Below are 20,569 nucleotides of genomic sequence, written 5' to 3'. Positions count from 1 at the left end.
AATGAAAATACACCAATCACAAAGCCAAAACAAAACAGGTCACTTCCGTTGAGCTGTAAAATCAGGAAGGATGCTGGAGGGTTGGGTTTCCACTAGTTACCACAGCCACAGAGTAAAAATGGACTATATCGTAAAAAAAAAACGTATTTTGGGGCTAAATTTAAGGTGAGGCATAAAGTTAGCTATGTGGTTAGGGTTAGGTTTAAAATCAGATTGTACGAATAACAATTGTAAAAATGGGCGGGGTGTAGCCATAATTATGACTTTGTGGTTGTGGGAACTAGTGACGACCAGAGGTTTAATGTACAGCCAAATATACTCTATTCTCTACTATCTCTGGTACAGTTTATCTGTGACAAAATGTCGATGACAACTATGTAGAAGGTTACTCTGATTTTCTGCTCTGTCCTCTGTGCTTTGTTTTTTCTTCCCTAAATAATTTTCCCGAGAGGGAAGAATGATATAGGGCAGCCCGAGGGTAAGGCAGCTTATCACTGATCCGTTCTGATGTTGATGTGCAGTTCGGCTTTGATGCTTGGAAGATAATTCCATATTTTGCGTATCGTTCTAGCCATCTACAAACCTGCCAGCAAAGCTAAATAATGTATAATACGTACAGTAACAGCATGTAACTATTGAATACAGAATTTCATATAAGTCTATGCATTTTGCCAATAGCCTACAACTGTAAGTTATTATAGCCTACACTTTTGTCATCATCATCATCAGGTTGTATGCATCTATTTAGTCTAGGAGGTTATCCTCTGTGCTGTGTTCTGCTCCTCATCGCCCTTGCCAGTTTTATGAATTCCCACACCATTCAAATAAAGTAATTGTAATTTGTCTTGTTTTTCCTGTTCTTCATTGTGACCATCGCTCTCCATAATATATTATACTTCAGTAAACTGTACATTGATTAATCATTGAACACTGCAGGCTTCTTCCTAGTTTGTTGATCAGTGCTCTCTGCTCTCATTCCTAGTTGGTCCTGGGTATTATCCTCCCATGATGCATCGCCTACAGATGCCAGAGGAGGGCCTCGGACAGTGGATGGAGGGGACTCATGACTCTGGGCCCCACAGCCCTGAGGTCCTGGCTAAAGTCAAAGGCATGGGCACACTTCAGATCCGAGGAGCCACTAAATCCAATCTGATCAGCCAGGCCGTTCCCATCTACGGATTTGGAATCCTACTCTACATCCTCTTCATCATATTCTAGATAAGCTGCACAATGTCCACCCTAGAGTGGCTCAGTTAAATGGATAGACAAACTATTTAGAGGCAGGAATGTAGAAGATGTAGACTATACAGTTATTAACAGCATCCATGTAATACCTATACTAGCTAGGAGTCCAGTGCATCCAGTACATTAGAAGGTGTGCATATCATAAATGCATTGTTGTATTCACAGATGACAACTAGGCCTAAAGGAAAAAGTACTAAACTGGTATGCCGATTTCCTACAATGACATTTGAAGCTTGGCAGGAGAGGAGGAGTAAGTAGACAGCATCACATCATTAATAGCTAGGCCATTGTGAATGGCGCAATGATGTATATGATGTGCCTTTTATCTCATAGCGCAGTTGATAACAGTCCCATGCACCTGACCTCCCTAACACACACCATTTAGGTCCTACATTCCGTGATGATTCACCCTGATGAAAGACTAATGCAGGATATAGCACACCCTGCGAGGAGAAATGTCATCTGACAAATGAGCTCCTCTCTAACAGTCACCTCTTTCATGACTTTGAGGGCTTATTTTCAATCAACTTCTTCATTGTTTTGATCGTTCCATTTGTCAGGGCCCCTGCAGAATGTATCAGTAGCTCCAATTTAAGCAACTCCATGATAAGGTAGATTAGGATCCTGTCCAACTCACAGGGAGCTTTGTTCCCTGCCTTTGTTAGACCTGGATTAGCAATCAGAAGTAATGTTGTTTCAGCCCAGCAGTGTCTAATACCAATTACTGCATGTATTTTGGATCAGCACTAAGAGGTTTAGCTCCATTCATCAAATGAATGCTAAGGGGGTAGGGGTGGGGGACAATGTGACAGGGACATGCATATAAATCTATTCATGTCCTATGTATCAATGCCACTCTCACCTTCCGTAATTAAGAAACATTGAGTCACAATGGTTGATTCGTTTCCATTCCTGAGTATTGAACGTGTAGTTCTGAACGTGCAGAGTGAATGTTGAATCTCAAGGCTTTCTGCAACATTGGAAAGCAACTCTAGATACGGTGTGTGTTCGTCCATGCATGAGTTTGCTCTTTAAATCCCTGACTGCCATGTTTCCCTCCCAGCAGATGATGAGCTGGCCCAGCTTCAGGAGAAGCTGCTGGAGACAGAGGGTGAAGTAGAGGATCTTCTCCAGAAGGAGCAGCACTCCTAACAGGTAAATGGCCCATATTTCCATTTACACACCACTTCTCCCAGCCCAGATCTAAGAAGAGTCAAATAAATTACTCCATTGCAGGGATAAATCAGGGTGGACGCCACATAAAAATGAAAGGGAAAATTCTTTGATTAACTCTCCCATATTCAGGCATTCCTTTGCTCATGTGCCATTTGTTTTTTTGTCTGGATCCAACTGTTAAAATATGACATGACAATCTTTATAGGTTCGCACTCTTACCCACCATGCAAGTGTATATTTTGTGCTTCATGAAGATTGTACTACATTGTAGATTTGATGCAACTTGAAGGAAAGCATGTACATTTAAAAGCCTCCTGTTTTACACAGAGATTGGGGCCACCATCCATGGACGGTGAATATTTGATCTCCAATAACAGATAACGATATTCACTCTGATCTTTATTAATAAGGTGTATATTAGATCAATAACATGCAATTAGTGGCTCTCTTCATTTTCACTCCATACTGGAGTAGATTTCCTATCCTTTTCAGAGACAAATATCTCCTTTCAGGACAAATCTCAGCTATTAACTTCTCTCTTTACTAATTTCTGCATGCCATTTTTCACCTCTTCACAATAACTTCTTAATATTGCTCATCCTTGAGGCAGTTTTTAGCCATTTCATTAAAATGTGTTTGACTTAACATTTGTAATCTGTGAAAGTGTTGCAGGAAGGCATAAAAGGTTATCATGAGCATGAATAATCTCCAGGCTATAGATAAAGATTGATCAGAATGAAAGCACTGTGGTATGAATGGGAGAAGGACCGCATTGGTATTGAGGCCCACTTTTCCCCTCTCTCTGCTGCTCTCTGGTGGTATGCAGCACGACTAGCAGCAAGGTTAGAAGAGCATCCAAGCAGGAGAAGTTACTGCGGAAGCTGAGTAAGATCAGCCGGGTGATGCAGGAGGTACGACTGATGGAGGGGGCCACACCTGAGATGGTGCCCTACGCTGCTGACTGAGAGGGTAGGTTAACACAACACAGTAGGCTCCTCTGTCACTCACCATACATAAAATAATATTCACATGAGGCTTTGCGTATTACTTACTGTACTTCTATAGAATTATGACAGAGGTGAAGTGGAAAAGGTAAGTTAGCAAAACGTTGGACTGTGAGACAGTTGATATTCTGATTGTCCCCTCTGGTAGAGTGTGTCCCTGTCATTCCATGTCTTTCTCTCTCTCTCTCCAGGCTACCATGAGGAGACCTACCCCCAGTATAAGGAGCCCGGAGGCAGGCGCAGCGGCAGTTATGACCCCATCACCATCCTGGAGGAGCCTGCTGCTGACTCAGATACCCACTGCCGAGGCCCTGGCTGAGGAGGTAGAAGAGGACGCAGAGGAGGAGGAGGAGCAGTAGCTCTGCCCGCCCCCACCTCCTGAAGGAGGAATGGAAGACACGGGTAGTAGTCCCACCAGAGTAATCAGATTCAGCGACCACAAAGATGTGTTTCACTACCCTAAGCAGGATACAGTCTATGAATATAGGTATGAAGAGGAGAAGGAAGAGAGGAGGAAGAGGAGCAAGTGGATGAGACAGAGGAAGAGGAGCAAGTGGATGAGACAGAGGAAGAGGGAGTAGTAGGTGATGAAGACCCACTGATGGAGGCCGAGTCTCTCAGTTTTAGTTGTGATGTCTGTAGTAATCCAGAAGCAGAAGAAGAGATGGAAGAAGAGTACATTCTACTGTCTCAGTCTGAAGAGACAGACAGCTTCACCCCACCAGATAGGTCTGGGGAGCTGGGGATTGGGAGTTCTCTCAGGTTGAGGAACAGGAGAGAAAGAGAGGGCAGAGTCAATGAGGAAACTAGTTCATCCTAAACTTGCCTCTCTAGCCATTTGACCTTACTGAATGTTCTGAATATTCCCAAGAATGTACCTCTCCTTATGCAAATCCCCGTTTTCTATCCTGTCTCCTTGCGTCCCAAGACAGAATATGCTGTTCAGTGGGTGAATTTTGTGATCCTAACTAGACTACCTAATACCCTAATATTCATTCTGCTTTAAAGAAAACCATTTACCCACAATTCATCATGTCCTTTGATGGTAGACATCAAACTATCTGACTAACTTTATTCCAATATGGCAGTCAAGCATTGTAGAGACCCTGGTGTCCTCTGGGATAGATTGTAAACAGAGAGAGAGCAGGGACCCACATAAATGAGTAAACAGAGGTAGATCGTTCAAGTCCAGCTTTTGTATCTCAGACTATTAAAGTGGACAAATTCTATTAAAAGGTCATATGAAAAATATTTTTTCAAACCAGCAACTATTAAGCCCAGAATGTATTTGTAATAAAAAATGAATTGTCCATGAGTTGTATGAGTCTCCTGTTTTCCTGTTGAATACACTGTACTACCGTACCGCTATCCTCGAGGACACTGTCCACTATCCTAGTGTAACAGGTTTGCTTCCGTCCCTCTCCTCGCCCCTACCTGGGCTCGAACCAGGGACCCTCTGCACACATCAACAACAGTCACCCACGAACCATCGCTCCACAAAAGCCGTGGCCCTTGCAGAGCAAGGGGAACAACTACTTCAGGTCTCAGAGCGAGTGACCGATTGAAATGCTATTAGCGCGCACCACCACTAACTAGCTAGCCATTTCACATCGGTTACACTAGCTGCCTATTGTCCTTTACGACCATATCATCACTTCACAAACATCTCAGGGGTTCAGTCAGAGAGTATACATAGTGTTGTGGGTGCATGTGACTGTTGTTTGACTCATTGGAGTTTTATTTTTTTCATAATCAGAGAACTGTGTGTATACAAACACTGTATATTGAACAATGTACACATTTTACATTACAGTGAAACAGTACTAAACACACTCACAGAATGAAAGGGCCTTGTTTCTTGGACACAAAGAAACTTGATATGAAAAGCACAGTATTTTTTTCTGCAAGGATCTCAACAGTTTGCCTAAAAATTCAGAAGAGTTGGAACACATTACTAAGAAACAGGAATATCATGGTTGATTAAAGTAGACCCTTTTTCATAACTTACTATAGCAATGAGCTGCCTCATCAGAGATTGTTCTTTGCTGTTTGCTTTCATTTGGTCTTCATTTTCCACTTAATATCCATAACATATAAAATAGTTTCATATATTTTGTGAAAGGTTTTTGCCTCTCAACAAGTGTGGAGAGTGGCCAGGTGGTCTAATGGTAATGTCGCAGCCACTAGCACATTTCTACAATATCAGCATAGGTTTGAATCCAGTCTACTGCCCTTTGACACAACCTCTCTATCTTTCCCTACTGTCATCCTCTCTTTCTATCTGTTCAATAAAGTCAGAAAAATATATATATTTAAAAGTAGGGTAAAGATATTTATTGATCCACTAAAATATAGAGAATAAAATCCTCTGGTATGCCAGATTCATAGAGAATGATATCAATATAGGATAACATGAGATATTAGTATGTGTGTTAATACACACAGGCCTGCTACTATCCTTGCCATATCTGAGTGGTTTGGTCTCTGATAACGTGTGAAATGAATCACATTATCAGATGGATGTTATCAGTTCATCTGATAATGTCAGATGAAGATATGAGTGCATCTGCAAACCACAATGCCCATGGTCTTGTGCCTGGTGCCAATAACCGATTCTGTACATTATATTACTGAATCTAATTCGTTAAGATTCCTGGGGACAAATTAGTAAATCATATTTTATTCAGGGAGTTGAGAATTTACAGCATATTAAAAATAACTGACTTTAGTGACTTCATCATCTGAAAATAATATAACCAAACAGAAAAGGGAACAAATCCCGTCACCTCAAGAAGTGTTTTTCTAGTAGAGGGTGGAGAGGGAGCAGGCAGAACAAAGAAACCCAGGCTCAGACAGGTCAGGTGCATTACAAAGTCCCGTCTCAGAGAGAGAACATCTGATCAAGTTAAAGCATAAAATTGGATTTTGTCTCCAAAGGCACAATATGTACAGCTATTTCACATACACTGTAAACGTCGTTAAAGTGCACCATCCTATACATTCTCATACTTGATAGTGTGATATGATGTTTTACAAGATGCACGGACTGTGTGTCATGACCTTGGCTGATCTGGTCTGTTCATATCCAATTGACTAACTACCTGTTTTTATCCTATGTGTCGGTATGACAGATATTCCCTTCAATCATGTATGCTTCAGGCTCAAAAACAAAGATTCAATGAGTGTAAACTAAGGATATGGACACACTTAAGAACAAGATACAGGTAACTGCCAGAATAAAGAAACCACTTGAGTAAATTAGGGATACAAAGTATTATGAAAGCAGGTGCTTCCACACAGGCGTGGTTCCTCAGTTATTTAATCCCATCATCCTTAGGGTCATGTATAAAAATGCCCAGTTACCTATTATTTTGGCTACAATGGCTAGAAGAATAGAACTCAGAGGGGTCTCAAATAAGTATAGGGGGTTTAAAGGGGTGTGTGTCTCAGTCACCAGATCTCAATCAAATTGTAAACTTATGGGAGATTCTGGAGGCGGCACCTGAGACAGCGTTTTCCATCACCATCAACAAAACACCCAATGATGGAATTTATTGTGCAAGAATGGTGTCGCATCCCTCCAATAGCGTTCCAGACAGGAATCTATACCAATGTGATTGGAAGCTGTTCTGGCTCGTGGTGACCCAACCCCTTATTAAGACACTTTATGTTGGTGTTTCCTTTATTTTGGCAGTTACCTTTGTCATGATATGTATAAATACATAAATAACAATATAAACACATACATGGAGGTGAATGTGATGTTCAAATGAGTAATATTAGTGACAGTTATGAAGTTAGTGTTATTTGTTAGGAGCTTTATCTTGAATTATGTTTTCAATCTTGAATGGGTCCTAATTTGTAACCTAATGGTTTCCAGTCCAATATTGAATAAGTTAAAGGTGGCATGTGGGGGTTAATTACTACGATGAAACTCCTTCAACCACTTCAACATGAAGATGAACAGTTGTTAGTTTTTTTGTTGTTGCAATAAATGTTAAATTTATTGAAAAGTAATTAATGGTTAAAGAAATGTTAGAATTCCACAACGGCTACATAAAGTAACAGAATTCATTGTTACATATTTAATTTAAAACATGATCTATTAAAATCAAGAGTGGGTAAGTCTTTGTGCTTGTCCTGTCCACTGATTGACATATCCTTATCCTGAATAGAGACTGGAAGGGTTCCTAAGGAGCACCAGAACACATACACACACTCACAGACACTCTTGCAGACAGTTTGTGCCTCCACACCATCCTCGGCTTAAGCAAATTCCAGGGGGGATTCTTGGACAGTGTTGGGCCCCAATGGTGACCCGGGATTAACTGCAGCCCTTGGTGAGGGGACTGATGGACTAAAGGAGACCCATGAGTAGGCCTTCAGTTTGGAGCAGGTAGCTTCTCAGGAGGGAAAGGACTGAGGGTGGCTGCTACTCACAGGCCAGCTTGCTGTCAAAGCTGGAGAGAGCAATGGCGAAGGCTTGGAGGGCACACATAGGGTAGTTATAGTCCATGGTGAATACATCCTCTGCAACCCGCCCAAACTGCATCACAATGTAGTCCGCTAAAGGGGTGAGGAAGAAACAGAAAATAAAGAAGTGATAACTTGATAAATGTAGGGTTTTAGTTACATAAAACAATATAAACTATCATTACTCAAATAAAAGTTTATTTCATTTATTTGACGTACTCAGACCTTAAAAATATCACTTTAAAAGAAGTGAGTGAAAATATATTTCTTGAATAAGTAAAAATATGGAGAATAAAACCCCTCCGGTGTGCCAGATTCAGAGAATGACATAAATATAGGATAACGTGAGAGATTAGTGTGTTAATACACACAGGCCTGCTGTTATCCTTGCACTGTGCTCTGTACTTTGTCTGCATACCAAATGGCACCCTATTCCCTATATCGTCACTCAGGGCCTGGGCTTACCTCCACTGTACCCACACCCCACCATACCCCTGTCTGCACATTATGCCCTGAATCTATTCTACCACGCCCAGAAATATGCTCCTTTTATTCTCTGTCCCAAATGCACCAGACGACCAGTTTTGCTAGCCTTTAGCCGTACCCTCATCCTACTCCTCCTCTGTTCCTTGGGTGATGTAGGGGCTAACCCAGGCTGAGCGTGTCCCCAGGCACTCTCATTTGTTGACTTCTGTAATCGAAAAAGCCTTGGTTTCATGCATGTTAACATCAGAAGCCTCCTCCCTAAGTTTGTTTTACTCACTGCTTTAGCACACTCCGCCAACCCCGATGTCCTTGCCGTGTCTGAATCCTGGCTTAGGAAGGCCACCAAAAATGTTGAGATTTCCATACCCAACTACAACATTTTCCGTCAAGATAGAACTGCCAAAGGGGGAGGAGTTGCAATCTACTGCAGAGATAGCTTGCAAAGTTCTGTCATACTTTCCAGGTCTGTGCCCAAACAGTTCGAATTTATAATTTTTAAAATTAATCTCTCCAGAAATAAGTATCTCACTGTTGCCGCCTGTTATAGACCCCCTCAGCTCCCAGCTGTGCCCTGGACACCATATGTGAATTGATTGCCCCCCATCTATCTTCAGAGTTTGCTCTGTTAGGTGACCTAAACTGGAATATGCTTAACACCCCAGCAGTCCTACAATCTAAGCTAGATGCCCTCAATCTCACACAAATTATCAAGGAAACCACCAGGTACAACCCTAAATCAGTAAACATGAGCAACCTCATAGATATTATCCTGACCAACTTGCCCTCCAAATACACCTCTGCTGTTTTCAATCAGGATCTCAGCGATCACTGCCTCATTGCCTGCATTCGCTACGGGTCCGCGGTTAAACGACCACCTCTCATCACTGTCAAACGCTCCCTAAAACACTTCTGCGAGCAGGCCTTTCTAATCGACCTGGCCCAGGTATCCTGGAAGGATATTGACCTCATCCCGTCAGTCGAGGATGCCTGGTCGATCTTTAAAAGTAATTTCCTCATCATCTTAAATAAGCATGCCCCTTTCAAAAAAGGTAGAACTAACAACAGATATAGCCCTTGGTTCACTCCAGACTTGACTGCCCTTGGCCAGCACAAAAACATCCTGTGGCGGACTGCAATAGCATCGAATAGTCCCCGCGATATGCAACTGTTCAGGGAAGTCAGGAACCAATACACACAGTCAGTCAGGAAAGCAAAGGCTAGCTTTTTCAAACAGAAATTTGCATCCTGTATCTCCAACTCCAAAATGTTTTGGGACACTAAAGTCCATGGAGAACAAGAGCACCTCCTCCCAGCTGCCCACTGCACTGAGGCTAGGTGACACGGTCACCACCGATAAATCCATGATAATCGGAAATTTCAAAAAGCATTTCTCTACGGCTGGCCATGCTTTCCTCCTGGCTACCCCAACCCCGGCCTACAGCTCCGCACCCCTCACGAGCCTCCCCAGCTTCTCCTTCACCCAAATCCAGATCGCAGATGTTCTGAAAGAGCTGAAAAACCTGGACCCGTACAAATCAGCTGGACTAGACAATCTGGACCCTCTCTTTCTAAAATTTTCCGCCGCCATTGTTGCAACCCTTATTACCAGTCTGTTCAACCTCTCATTTCGTCTGAGATTCCTAAAGATTGGAAAGCTGCCGCGGTCATCCCCCTCTTCAAAGGGGGTGACACTCTAGACCCAAACTGTTACAGACCTATATTCATCCTGCCCTGCCTTTCTAAAGTCTTTGAAAGCCAAGTTAATAAACAGATCAATGACCATATCGAATCTCACCGTACCTTCTCCGGCCTTCAATCCGGTTTCCAAACTGGTCACGGGTGCACCTCAGCCACGCTCAAGGTACGAAACGATATCATAACCGCCATCGATAAAAGACAGTACTGTGCAGCCGTCTTCATCGACCTGACCAAGGCTTTCAACTCTTTCAATCAACGTATTCTTATTGGCAGACTCAATAGCCTTGGTTTCTCAAATGACTGCCTCGCCTGGTTCACCAACTACTTTGCAGATAGAGATCAGTGTGTTAAATCGGAGGGCCTGTTGTCCGGACCTCTGGCAGTCTATGGGGGTACCACAGGGTTAAATTCTCGGGCCGACTCTTTTCTCTGTATATATCAACGATGTCGCTCTTGCTGCGGGTGATTCCCTGATCCACCTCTACGCAGACGACACCATTCTGTATACATCTGGCCCTTCCTTGGACACTGTGTTAACTAACCTCCAAACGAGCTTCAATGCCATACAACACTCCTTCTGTGGCCTCCAACTGCTCTTAAATGCTAGCAAAACCAAATGCATGGTTTTCAACCGTTCGCTGCTCGCACCCGCCTGCCCGACTAGCATCACCACCCTGGATGTTTCTAACCTAGAATACGTGGACACCTACAAATACCTAGGTGTCTGGCTAGACTGTGAACTCTCCTTCCAGACTCATATCAAACATCTCCAATCCAAAATCAAATCTAGAATCGGCTTTCTATTTCGCAACAAAGCCTCCTTCACACACGTCGCCAAACTTACCCTAGTAAAACTGACTATCCTACCGATCCTCGACTTCGGCGATGTCATCTACAAAATAGCTTCCAATACTCTACTCAGCAAATTGTATGCAGTCTATCACAGTGCCATCCGTTTTGTTACTAAAGCTCCTTATACCACCCACCACTGCGACCTGACCTGTATGCTCTAGTCGGCTGGCCCTCGCTACATATTCATCGCCAGACCCACCGGCTCCAGGTCATCTACAAGTCTATGCTAGGTAAAGCTCCGCCTTATCTCAGTTCACTGGTCACGATAACAACACCTGCCCGTAGCACTCGCTCCAGCAGGTATATCTCACTAGTCATCCCCAAAGCCAACACCTCCTTTGGCCGCCTTTCCTTCCAGTTCTCTGCTGCCAGTGACTGGAACGAATTGCAAAAATCGCTGAAGCTGTAGACTTACATTTCCCTCACTAACTTTAAACATCAGCTATCTGAGCAACTAACCGGTCGCTGCAGCTGTACATAGTCCATCTGTAAATAGCCCACCCAATCTACCTACCTCATCCCCATATTGTTTTTATTTACTTTGCTGCTCTTTTGCACACCAGTATCACTATTTACACACCATCATCTGCTCATCTATCACTCCAGTGTTAATCTGCTAAATTGTAACTACTTTGCTACTATGGCCTTACATTTTATAGTTCATTTCATGCAATTCTACACGTTGCCATTGGCTGTAGAGAAAGTGTTGCAGTGTTAAAGCAAGTTTGCTTCAATTCGACATATTTTGCCATGGGGTAGAGAGGTAAATTAGCTTTTTTTACAGCTAATTTCCTACAATTCTACACAGTTTGCTATAGGGTGGAGAGAAATGTTTACAATGTTTAATATGATATCTGACTGACTAACAAAATCAATGGGGGCCCTATAGCTGGTAATTCAGTAGCTGGCCGCAAAACTAATTTCGCAATCTCCCCAAAAATGTTGATATGGGCTAATTGACTGACTATCAGTGACTGACATAAAAAGAGAAAAACTGCTGATGCACAACCACATTTCAAAATGACAACTCGCAACAGTAGGTTGAGACCCCGACTGATCAGAGCTCACGGTCATTGTCGTGGATGATCTGGAAATTCTTGACTGAGGCCTGAGTGACTCTGCCGTGGAAGTTGAGAACGTAGGACTGAGTGTCGTCGTTCCACACGGGGGTCTTGTTGTGAAGCTCGATCACGCTCTCTGTGCTCTTGTTCTGCCACCGCGCCAGTAAAGACTCATGGTCCTGAGTGGCGAGAATAAGTCACAGACAGGTAAACCATTACTCAAGGCAACCAACTGAAACCACACTACCAGTCCCTAACATACTCTACCTACATTGAGGAATATTTTTTTTTACTTACATTCCGTGGGCAGATGGCGACTCTCACATGGTCCATGTTCATTCCAGGAATGATGACACTCATTTTACGAGGTCCTTTGAACCCTAAAACATTGGTTTCCTGAAAAAGAAGCACAGTGGGGACTTATATTATGGTCCAGTCTCTGTCAACCACAGAGTCCTCGTTGATAAAGTATCAGGCCAAAACTGTTGACATTTAAATGTGAGCACTAGGTGTCCCCATGTTCCAACACCAATGCTCTGTGGCTTTGCCTGCTAAACCCATGACATTGTATGGATTCATCCAGGTTTGCCTCTTTTATTTTATTTGCTATTATGTGTCTGACACACCGATGTCTCCCCAGATGAAGGCACTGTTATTAAGGGGCTACAGGGGCTGGTCCTAATGCCTGAGAGTAGTGCTCTGTGTGCGGTCTCTGGATTCAGTGTATGTATTTTACCTTGCTTGCCTCTCCTCTCTTACTTGTGTCTGACACGTCCATGTCTCCCCCAGACTAAGGTAACGCTAATTAGCTATGGGCCTGAGAGTAGCTCAATGTTTGCCTGTTTGTATCTGGGTAATAGACAACAGGAGGACTCACATAGCAGACAGCTGCCAGCTCCTGCCGCAGGTTAGTAGCCTCTAGGCTGGAGGTTGTCTTCCCAGGGTTCTGTCCACTGTCATACACTGTAAACTTGGTTCCCATGAGGTTGGACCTGTAGAGAAGAGAAAACACACTGAGGATACAGAGGGACTGGGAGAGTATGCCATACTAAAGGGACAAGGAGCCATTGAGACAGATGAAGGCAGTGGCCATTATCCCTAATCAGCCACCTCCTGGAGCCCATCCTTCAATCAGACTCAATGAGCAGGAAAAAGGCTCTGCTAATCAACCTTAAGAAAACAATACATTTGTATCCAGCCCATGATGCGCAATCAATGTAAATGGTTTACATCATCATCATCATCAACAACATCATTGTTTTTGGTTAAACGGTTGAGTCATTAGTCGTTCAAAAGTCACCATCACATTATTTCAAATTACAATTAGTGTTTATCATATCTTACAGTACATGCAATCATGGTGTTTATACTATTGCCATAGTAAATTTAATTTATGAATTAAAACTGCATTATTTCGTTATTAGCTGTCAAAATAAATACTTGTATGGCTATAAACAGTTGGAGAGGGTTAGATGAGATGTCTGCACAGCTAGGTTGAATAATGGCTCATATCTCTGTTAATCCCTTTACCTCAATCACAACTGGAGCCCCTAATGGCGGATTGGACGGCTCTTAAAGGTCAATTGAAAAGTCAGGAGCTCATTTATGCGGCCTGTCCATGACTCTCACAAGTGGCAGGTGAAAAGTCAGCTGCTCTTCTCAATCCAGCTCTCCATCAGTCAAGTGTTACTGTGATGATAGAGGCGTGAGGAGCGAGAGGCGCAGAGGGGAGGGGAGCGTAGCCTATCGACCAGCAGAAGCAGCCAGTACACCAGATTAATGAAGAGTGTGGCCAGAGCTGATCCTATTTCTAAGGAGCCCTGATGTCACTGCCTTCCTGGAAATCAAAGCCTGGGGCCCCGGCACTATTCTATACTAACGCAGACAGTGAGCAGGCCCAGACAATATGTGACTGGTTACAGGATCGGTGGCGTTTGAGGCTAGTTTCTACTTCACAGCAGGGACGTTTTAATTAAACAATTTGAGATTGTTTTGCACAAATGCCTTCTTGAACATGTGAACTTTCATGTGCCTTAATCACAAACTTGTACGGGATCCGTAAATATGAATAAAACTGTTTAACTATGAGCCTAGTTTAGCCAAGGAGAAAGCCCTTAGCTATATAGGGAGAAAGACAGGATCCTTCCTTGCTAGCCACGATTGGTTGAGATAATGGAGGGTCGCCCATGCTGACGGTTGCTGGCCATGCGTTTACATGTGAATTCTTAAAGAGATGGGTGGGGCTAAGGCTTAATAAGAGAGAGTGAACAGGCGTAAACAAAAGTAAACCCCCACAGTGAAATCTGGTCACAGAAAGTTTTCAGAAAGTATTCATACCCCTTTACTTATTCCATATTTATTTGTAGTTTTTTCTCTCTCTCACCCATCTGTCTCACCCACAATAACCCATAATGACAAAGTAAAAAAGTTTAGATTTTTTTTTAAATGTTTTGAAAATGAAATACAGATATATCTCATTTACATAAGTATTCACACCCCTGAGTCAATACATGTTAGAATCACCTTTGGCGGTGATTACAGCTGCGAGTCTTTCTGTGTCAGTCTCGAAGAGCTTTGCACACCTGGATTGTATGATATTTGACCATGAAAAGAAATATTCAAGCTAAAGTTGGTTGTTGATCATTGCTGGACAGCCATTTTCAAGTCTTACCATAGATTTTCAACCCGATTTAAGTCAAAACTGCAACTATGCCACATTCAACGTTGTCTTGGTAAGCAACTCCAGTGTATATTTGGCCTTGTGTTTTAGGTTATTGTCCTGCTGAGAGGTGAATTTGTCTCCCAGTGTCTGTTGGAAAGCAGAGTGAAAGGATTTTGCCTGAGCTTAGCTCTATTCAGCTTCTTTTTATCCCCAAAAACACCCTAGTCCTTGCCGATGACAAGCATACCCATAACATGACTCAGCCACCACCATGCTTGAAAATATGAAGAGGGGTACTCAGTGATATGCTGTGTTGGAATTTCCCCAAACATGTGTTAGTATTGTCGAGTAACTACAATGTTGTTGATCCATCTTCCGTTTTCGCCTATCACAGCCACTACCTAGTTAAATAAAGGTTCAATAAAAATAAAATAAAAACATAATTCCACTGGGTATTGTGTGTAAGTTATGGGTCATTATGTGTAAGTTATGGGTTATTATGTGTAGGCCAGTGACACAAAATCTAAATTTCATCCATTTTAACACAACAAAATATTGAAATACTTTATGTGAATACTTTCTGAAGGCACTGTATGTATGCGCACACACACACAAAGCTGATGAATCAAAACAATGTAGACATACTGTCGTCAGTGCAGACCCACCCACACATCCTTATAGGAAGCTTCTGCCATGGTGTGTAGGCTGCAGCAGTGCCCCTCTCCAGTGTGCCCACAGGGTCTCTCTGTCCTTGCTTTAATCAACCCTGGCCCCCTGGCTGCCAACACACAGGTGTTGCTTCCTCATCCCAACAATGAGCGCTCAAACGGAAGTAATGAATCCAATTACTTTGTCTTCTCCAAGAGAGCAGCCAGGTGTGGGCCTGCATAGCCCCTAATTCATTACAGCATATATCAAACAGAACATTCATTCAGCTACTCCAAAAAGGAAAACGTCCTTCTTGCATAAAATATATTTAAGGTTAGAGAATGCCATGGAGTTGACAGATAAGTATGAGCATGCACTCAGTAGCCTGCTCTACTCTACATTGTTGTAATACCTCTGCCCATTGGCCTACAGTCGGAAAGAGAAACAACCATCTTCCACAGTTTCTTGGAAGGTAACCTGGATTTCCCATAATGATGAGCTCATTATTGTGAAAATTGCAGCTGCAGCCCCGTGCTCAAAAGAAACAGCAGCAGACTCACTCACCGCAGCTTCCCGATGAAACTCTCCCCCCCTCGAGACAGATCAGTGGGATCGATGGAGATGAGGTAATTAGATGTTTTGCTCTTCTTTCTCTTCCTTCCAGCTAACAGGAACACCTATGGCAAGAACAAATCCAATTAGCAAAGCAACTTCATCAGAAACAACACCATCATCAATAAGCCCTGGGATTTGAGGCTGCAACATCTAAATTAGCCTCATCTAACCAGCTCCACTAAACAATCAAAGCATGTACTCCTTTCACAGCCTTTCACGGTTGATTGGTCATGCTAATTCATAGTGTCATGATGGTATTTGACACCAGTTTTTGTTCATAGGCAGAGGGTCAAGTGGTGTCAGGATGGATGGTGGCCCTAAAGCAGTGCTTTTCAATTCTGGTCCTGGAGGGCAGAAACACTTCTGATTTTTGTTTCAACCTGGTAGTTAATTGCACTAACCTGGTGTCCTAGGTCTAAATCAGTCCCTTATTAGAAGGAGAGGATGAAAAGCAGTCGTTTTTTGGCCATCCAGGACCGACATTGAACAGCCCTGCCCTAAAGGGTCACACTTTGCGTTCTGTCAGTGTGGTAAGTATTTATCCTTCTGCTCCACACTCACCTTCTTCCCATCCTCCCTCTCCAGGTGGAGGTAGTAGGTAGGATACATGCCTCGGTCCATGCCCTTCTTGTCTCTGGTGATCCTGCACTTCACCGTGATCCCCTGAGGGGCTGGTCTCAGGGTGAACTCTTCCAGGTCATCCACGTCAATGGCCGGCTCACTGACGGGAGGGGTGGATGCTGAGGCTGCCTCCTGAGGGACAGAGAGACACATCAGTCCATGTCACGTTCAAAACATCAGATTACCGGACCTTCAGCTATTCTGCATCCCTTCCATTATAAAATGATAATGGTTATTATAAAACATCCATTGGGGACTGAAACTACATTAGCACATTGTGTTTAAAACCATGAGGCTGTGTAGACGCCATCTGGGTTTCAACAGGGGGTTAGATCCACATGGAAGGACCAGGCAGCGAGGAGACATGATTAACAACCAAACTTCTAGTAAGAGACAGACTGTCTCAGCAGGTAGGTGACATGGTCAGGTGCTCAGGGTAGCTTCTAATGTCACTCCTGATGTCAGGTGCCTCTCTAAAGCCCACAGTACACTAAAGAGTCACTTCCCCTCAACCTCCTCGAACCACAGGAGACTACACAGCCCACCGCCTCCTCTGACTAGCTCTACCTCTAAGTCAGACAGCAGGGGAGGAAAGAAACAGCAGAGAAAAACAGCCTGTTCTCACACCACATTTCCTGCAGGTTTAAAATATTCATACAAATAATAATCAGCAGTTATTTCGGAATATGACAGATGACAAGTCAGAAATACCAGAGCTAACCTAAGACTTAGTAGCCTGTCATTTTGTGGACTGTCATTTGTCTTTTCAGAGGGGTATTTTAAATAGCATTTCAAAACTGCCAGGGGGCCAAAGGGCCAGGGTATGTCAACTGCATGATAGAAAGCCATGCCAACAGGAATATTATATTCAGCTACCACAGAGTTCAGCAAGGACATGATTAGGAGAGGCAGTTTGATATACAAACGTTCCCCTTTCCCCTCTCAGATTAATTCATGAGACTGCTTATGTTCTGAGATCAGGGGGAAAAAGTCCCATTTCCATTAGGTAAAACTATTCACATCAGAAGATGTCTGGGCTGCTTCCATGCATCAACAAACTACAGTTCAAATGACAATAATAAAGATACACAAGAGGAATAGGTTGAGCATAATGTAGCCCAAAACACAAAACTGCTCTGTCGTCATTCCCCAAATGGACTAATGGCTGAGCCCCGCTGAGCAGAGGAACAAAGCAAATAGAGGGTGCATTAGTGCACACTGTGTGTAAAGTAAAAGCTCCATCCAAGAGTCAGGAATCAATAGATGACCACAGAGCATCAGATAGTGTACCTTGCAGGACTTCTTGCTGGTGGCAGAGCCTGGCCGTGTGTTACTGTTGAGCTGAGAGGAACTGGAACTGACTTCATCCTCATCATCCTCCTCTTCGTCAAAGTTCATACTACTAGAAATACCTTCAAACAGAAAATACATAATGTAATGGCATTGTCGTGCTCCTAGTAATGCTGTTTGAATAACAACAGAACTGTAAATGCATGCTGCACCATACACCAAGCACTGTACACAAAGATACAACACACAGGAACATAGACACATAAGCCTGTTCTGAAACATCAGTTCATGGAGAGGTTTGGATGAACTACTGTCTAAAGGTAGTGTTCTGGGTAGAGTCTGAACTGTATAAGGCTCTCTCTCCAACAGGGAAAGAACCATGAAAAGCTGCCAATAGACACCTGTAGCGTGCTCACTAAAAGCATCACAACAGGTCATACATAGCATACCTGCTGCTTCCTGAATTGGTTGGTTGCCCATGAGAATTTTTAAGATAAATGTATCTAACTGTCACTGTACAGTATGTTTTCAGCTATCAAAAGGTGGTGGAAACTGGAAACCTATTTACCAAGAGGAACAAAACAAGTGGAGTACTGTTGATGTTTTTAGTAAGGTGTTATTGATGGTGTAATAAGCATGATGTTACTGTTTAGTTGACTTAGATGTTATTGTTCAGTTGGCAAAGATCTCAGGGGAAAGGAGAGCTGTATTTGACAGGTCTTACTGTATAATAAATCCAAGGTCCTCACAATCTCATAATCTCAGACCAATCACTGCATGATTGGAGAGGACAAGTGCCAATCACTCTCTGACCTGTGTTTCAGACCAATCGAAGCCACAGAGGGACTGTACATGTACACAGATCAGGCTGGAGGCCAGGGATAGGCCGATATGTATTGATACCTTTCTTAAGCATGGTGACCCTCAGGTCCTGCTTGCCCTGTGGCTGAGCACTGATCACAGCATCTCCCTCACTCCCCTCCTCCACGGCCCAGTGACCCACCGTCATGATCTGGATCTGGCCCTCTTCCTGGAAGGACGCCGGCCCATCGAGTCCTGCCACACCACCACACCCAACCAGCCCCATCAGGGTCAGACCTCCATAGTCGTACAGTAACAGTAGTAACACACATGCATTTGATCATGCACAAACATACTGTTATGTGTCAACACTCACACATAACATGCCTACAAGCATGCAAACATGACATGGAGAATGAATGGAAATCTGTTGGAAAAAAACTCATACAGTATAAGTAAATGGAGTCTAGTAGATGACATTTGCCTGGGTAATAGGAGTCATGCAGTAAAATTCAGATTTGAAAGCCTTTGTGGGTTGATGTGGTGTATTTTCGGCATGACTCTTAAGACTTCCGCTGCTTATTTGCCATTTAATTAGCCTGTGTAACAGGGCAGAACATGATGTCCCTGCTGCTAGTCAGCTACTGATTCAGCCAATCAAGCACCAGATTACTAGTCCCTTTCACACGAATGGAGTGGTGGGGGCCTCATTTATAAACCTGTACAAAATATACCCCAAAACATGCGTGTGCCAGTCTTCATGCAAAAGTTAACTTGACATGAGAATGTGCTCACCTTCCTGCAAACTTTAGACCATGTGTACGCACAGTTTCAAGTGGTTTAAATATTACTATTGCAAACAGGCAAGTGGCCTAGCATTTTGTGCAACTGTGGATTTTTTTATTTTACTAGGCAAGTCAGTTAAGAACAAATTCTTATTTTCAATGACGGCCTAGGAACAGTGGGTTAACTGCTTGTTCAGGGGCAGAACGGCATATTTTGACCTTGTCAGGTCAGGGATTTGATCTTGCAACCTTCCGGCTACTAGTCCAACGCTCTAACCACTAGGCTATCTGCCTCCCCAGATGGACATGTTTGTCATATTTCTTCTATCTTTTTAACGAGCACCTTATGAACTGCATATGCACCAAAAAGCCTGTTGTTTTGACAAGTGGCACATAATCATTCATATTGATTAGGGGAGAAATCAGGTTTGTGTGCACTGTTGAAACTAACACAACTCAAAAACCACATGGAAACTGGAAATCATTTTTACATCACTCGTTAGAGGTCAACCTGCTGATGACAACCAGCTACATTTTGTAGTGATGCATTTTGCTTTGGGGGTGTGGCCAAAATGGAAAGAGAAACGCAACACTTATTTGTCAATCCCTCATATTGATATCACGTTGAAATCAGTAGAATGAGAGGGGGGAGTCGGGTTACACGTCCTGTTCAAACTAACCTTACTAAAAACAAACACACGGAATCTGGGAATTATATGTATATCACTGGTTAGAGGACAACTTGTAGACGACAGCCAGCTACAGTTACGATTGTTGCAAGTGGGTCGCCAATGAGAAAAGAAACAACACTATTTTGTTCATCAGTCACATCGATATGAATTTGAAATCAATAGAGCAGGGGTTTGGAGTGTATGCACTGTTTAAACTAACACTATTCAAAGGCCACACTGAATCTGAGAATCATTTGTATATCACTGGTTAGAGGAGAATTTGCTGTAGACAGTCATCAAAATTCTAGAATGTCGGATGGAAGTTGTGAGGATGCCGAAACGGGGAAGGAAATAAATCAGCTGCTTTGTTATTAACTTCAACAAATCACGACTCGCAATAGGATATCAACAGTTTCTTTCAAAACATTTTTTTTAACTAGGCAAGTCAGTTAAGAACAAATTCTTGTTTTCAATGACAGTC

General features: G+C 43.0%; 1 protein-coding gene and 1 pseudogene across 1 annotated transcript in view; one reads left to right on the top strand and one right to left on the bottom strand.

Annotated features, from left to right (window-relative positions):
• Nucleotides 1-360: 360 nt before the first annotated feature.
• On the top strand, nt 361-4,611 carry LOC139385182 (protein RIC-3-like; annotated as a pseudogene).
• Nucleotides 4,612-7,465: 2,854 nt separating this feature from the next.
• Nucleotides 7,466-20,569, bottom strand: part of LOC139384756 (tubby protein-like) — a 57,927-nt gene continuing 44,823 nt past the window's right edge. The window contains exons 5-12 of the mRNA XM_071129629.1: nt 18,735-18,887; nt 17,832-17,953; nt 16,482-16,673; nt 15,870-15,982; nt 12,873-12,987; nt 12,293-12,391; nt 12,003-12,174; nt 7,466-7,991 (exon numbers count right to left, since the gene is read on the bottom strand). Coding sequence (XP_070985730.1) covers nt 7,858-7,991; nt 12,003-12,174; nt 12,293-12,391; nt 12,873-12,987; nt 15,870-15,982; nt 16,482-16,673; nt 17,832-17,953; nt 18,735-18,887 — 1,100 coding nt within the window. The 3' untranslated portion in view covers nt 7,466-7,857. The remainder of the gene's footprint in view (nt 7,992-12,002; nt 12,175-12,292; nt 12,392-12,872; nt 12,988-15,869; nt 15,983-16,481; nt 16,674-17,831; nt 17,954-18,734; nt 18,888-20,569) is intronic.

The sequence above is a fragment of the Oncorhynchus clarkii genome, chromosome 26, assembly GCF_045791955.1.
Source record: "Oncorhynchus clarkii lewisi isolate Uvic-CL-2024 chromosome 26, UVic_Ocla_1.0, whole genome shotgun sequence".
Lineage (NCBI taxonomy): Eukaryota > Metazoa > Chordata > Actinopteri > Salmoniformes > Salmonidae > Oncorhynchus > Oncorhynchus clarkii.
The sequence above is the reverse complement of the archived record's forward strand: the minus strand, read 5'-3'. Positions and strand labels throughout refer to the sequence as shown.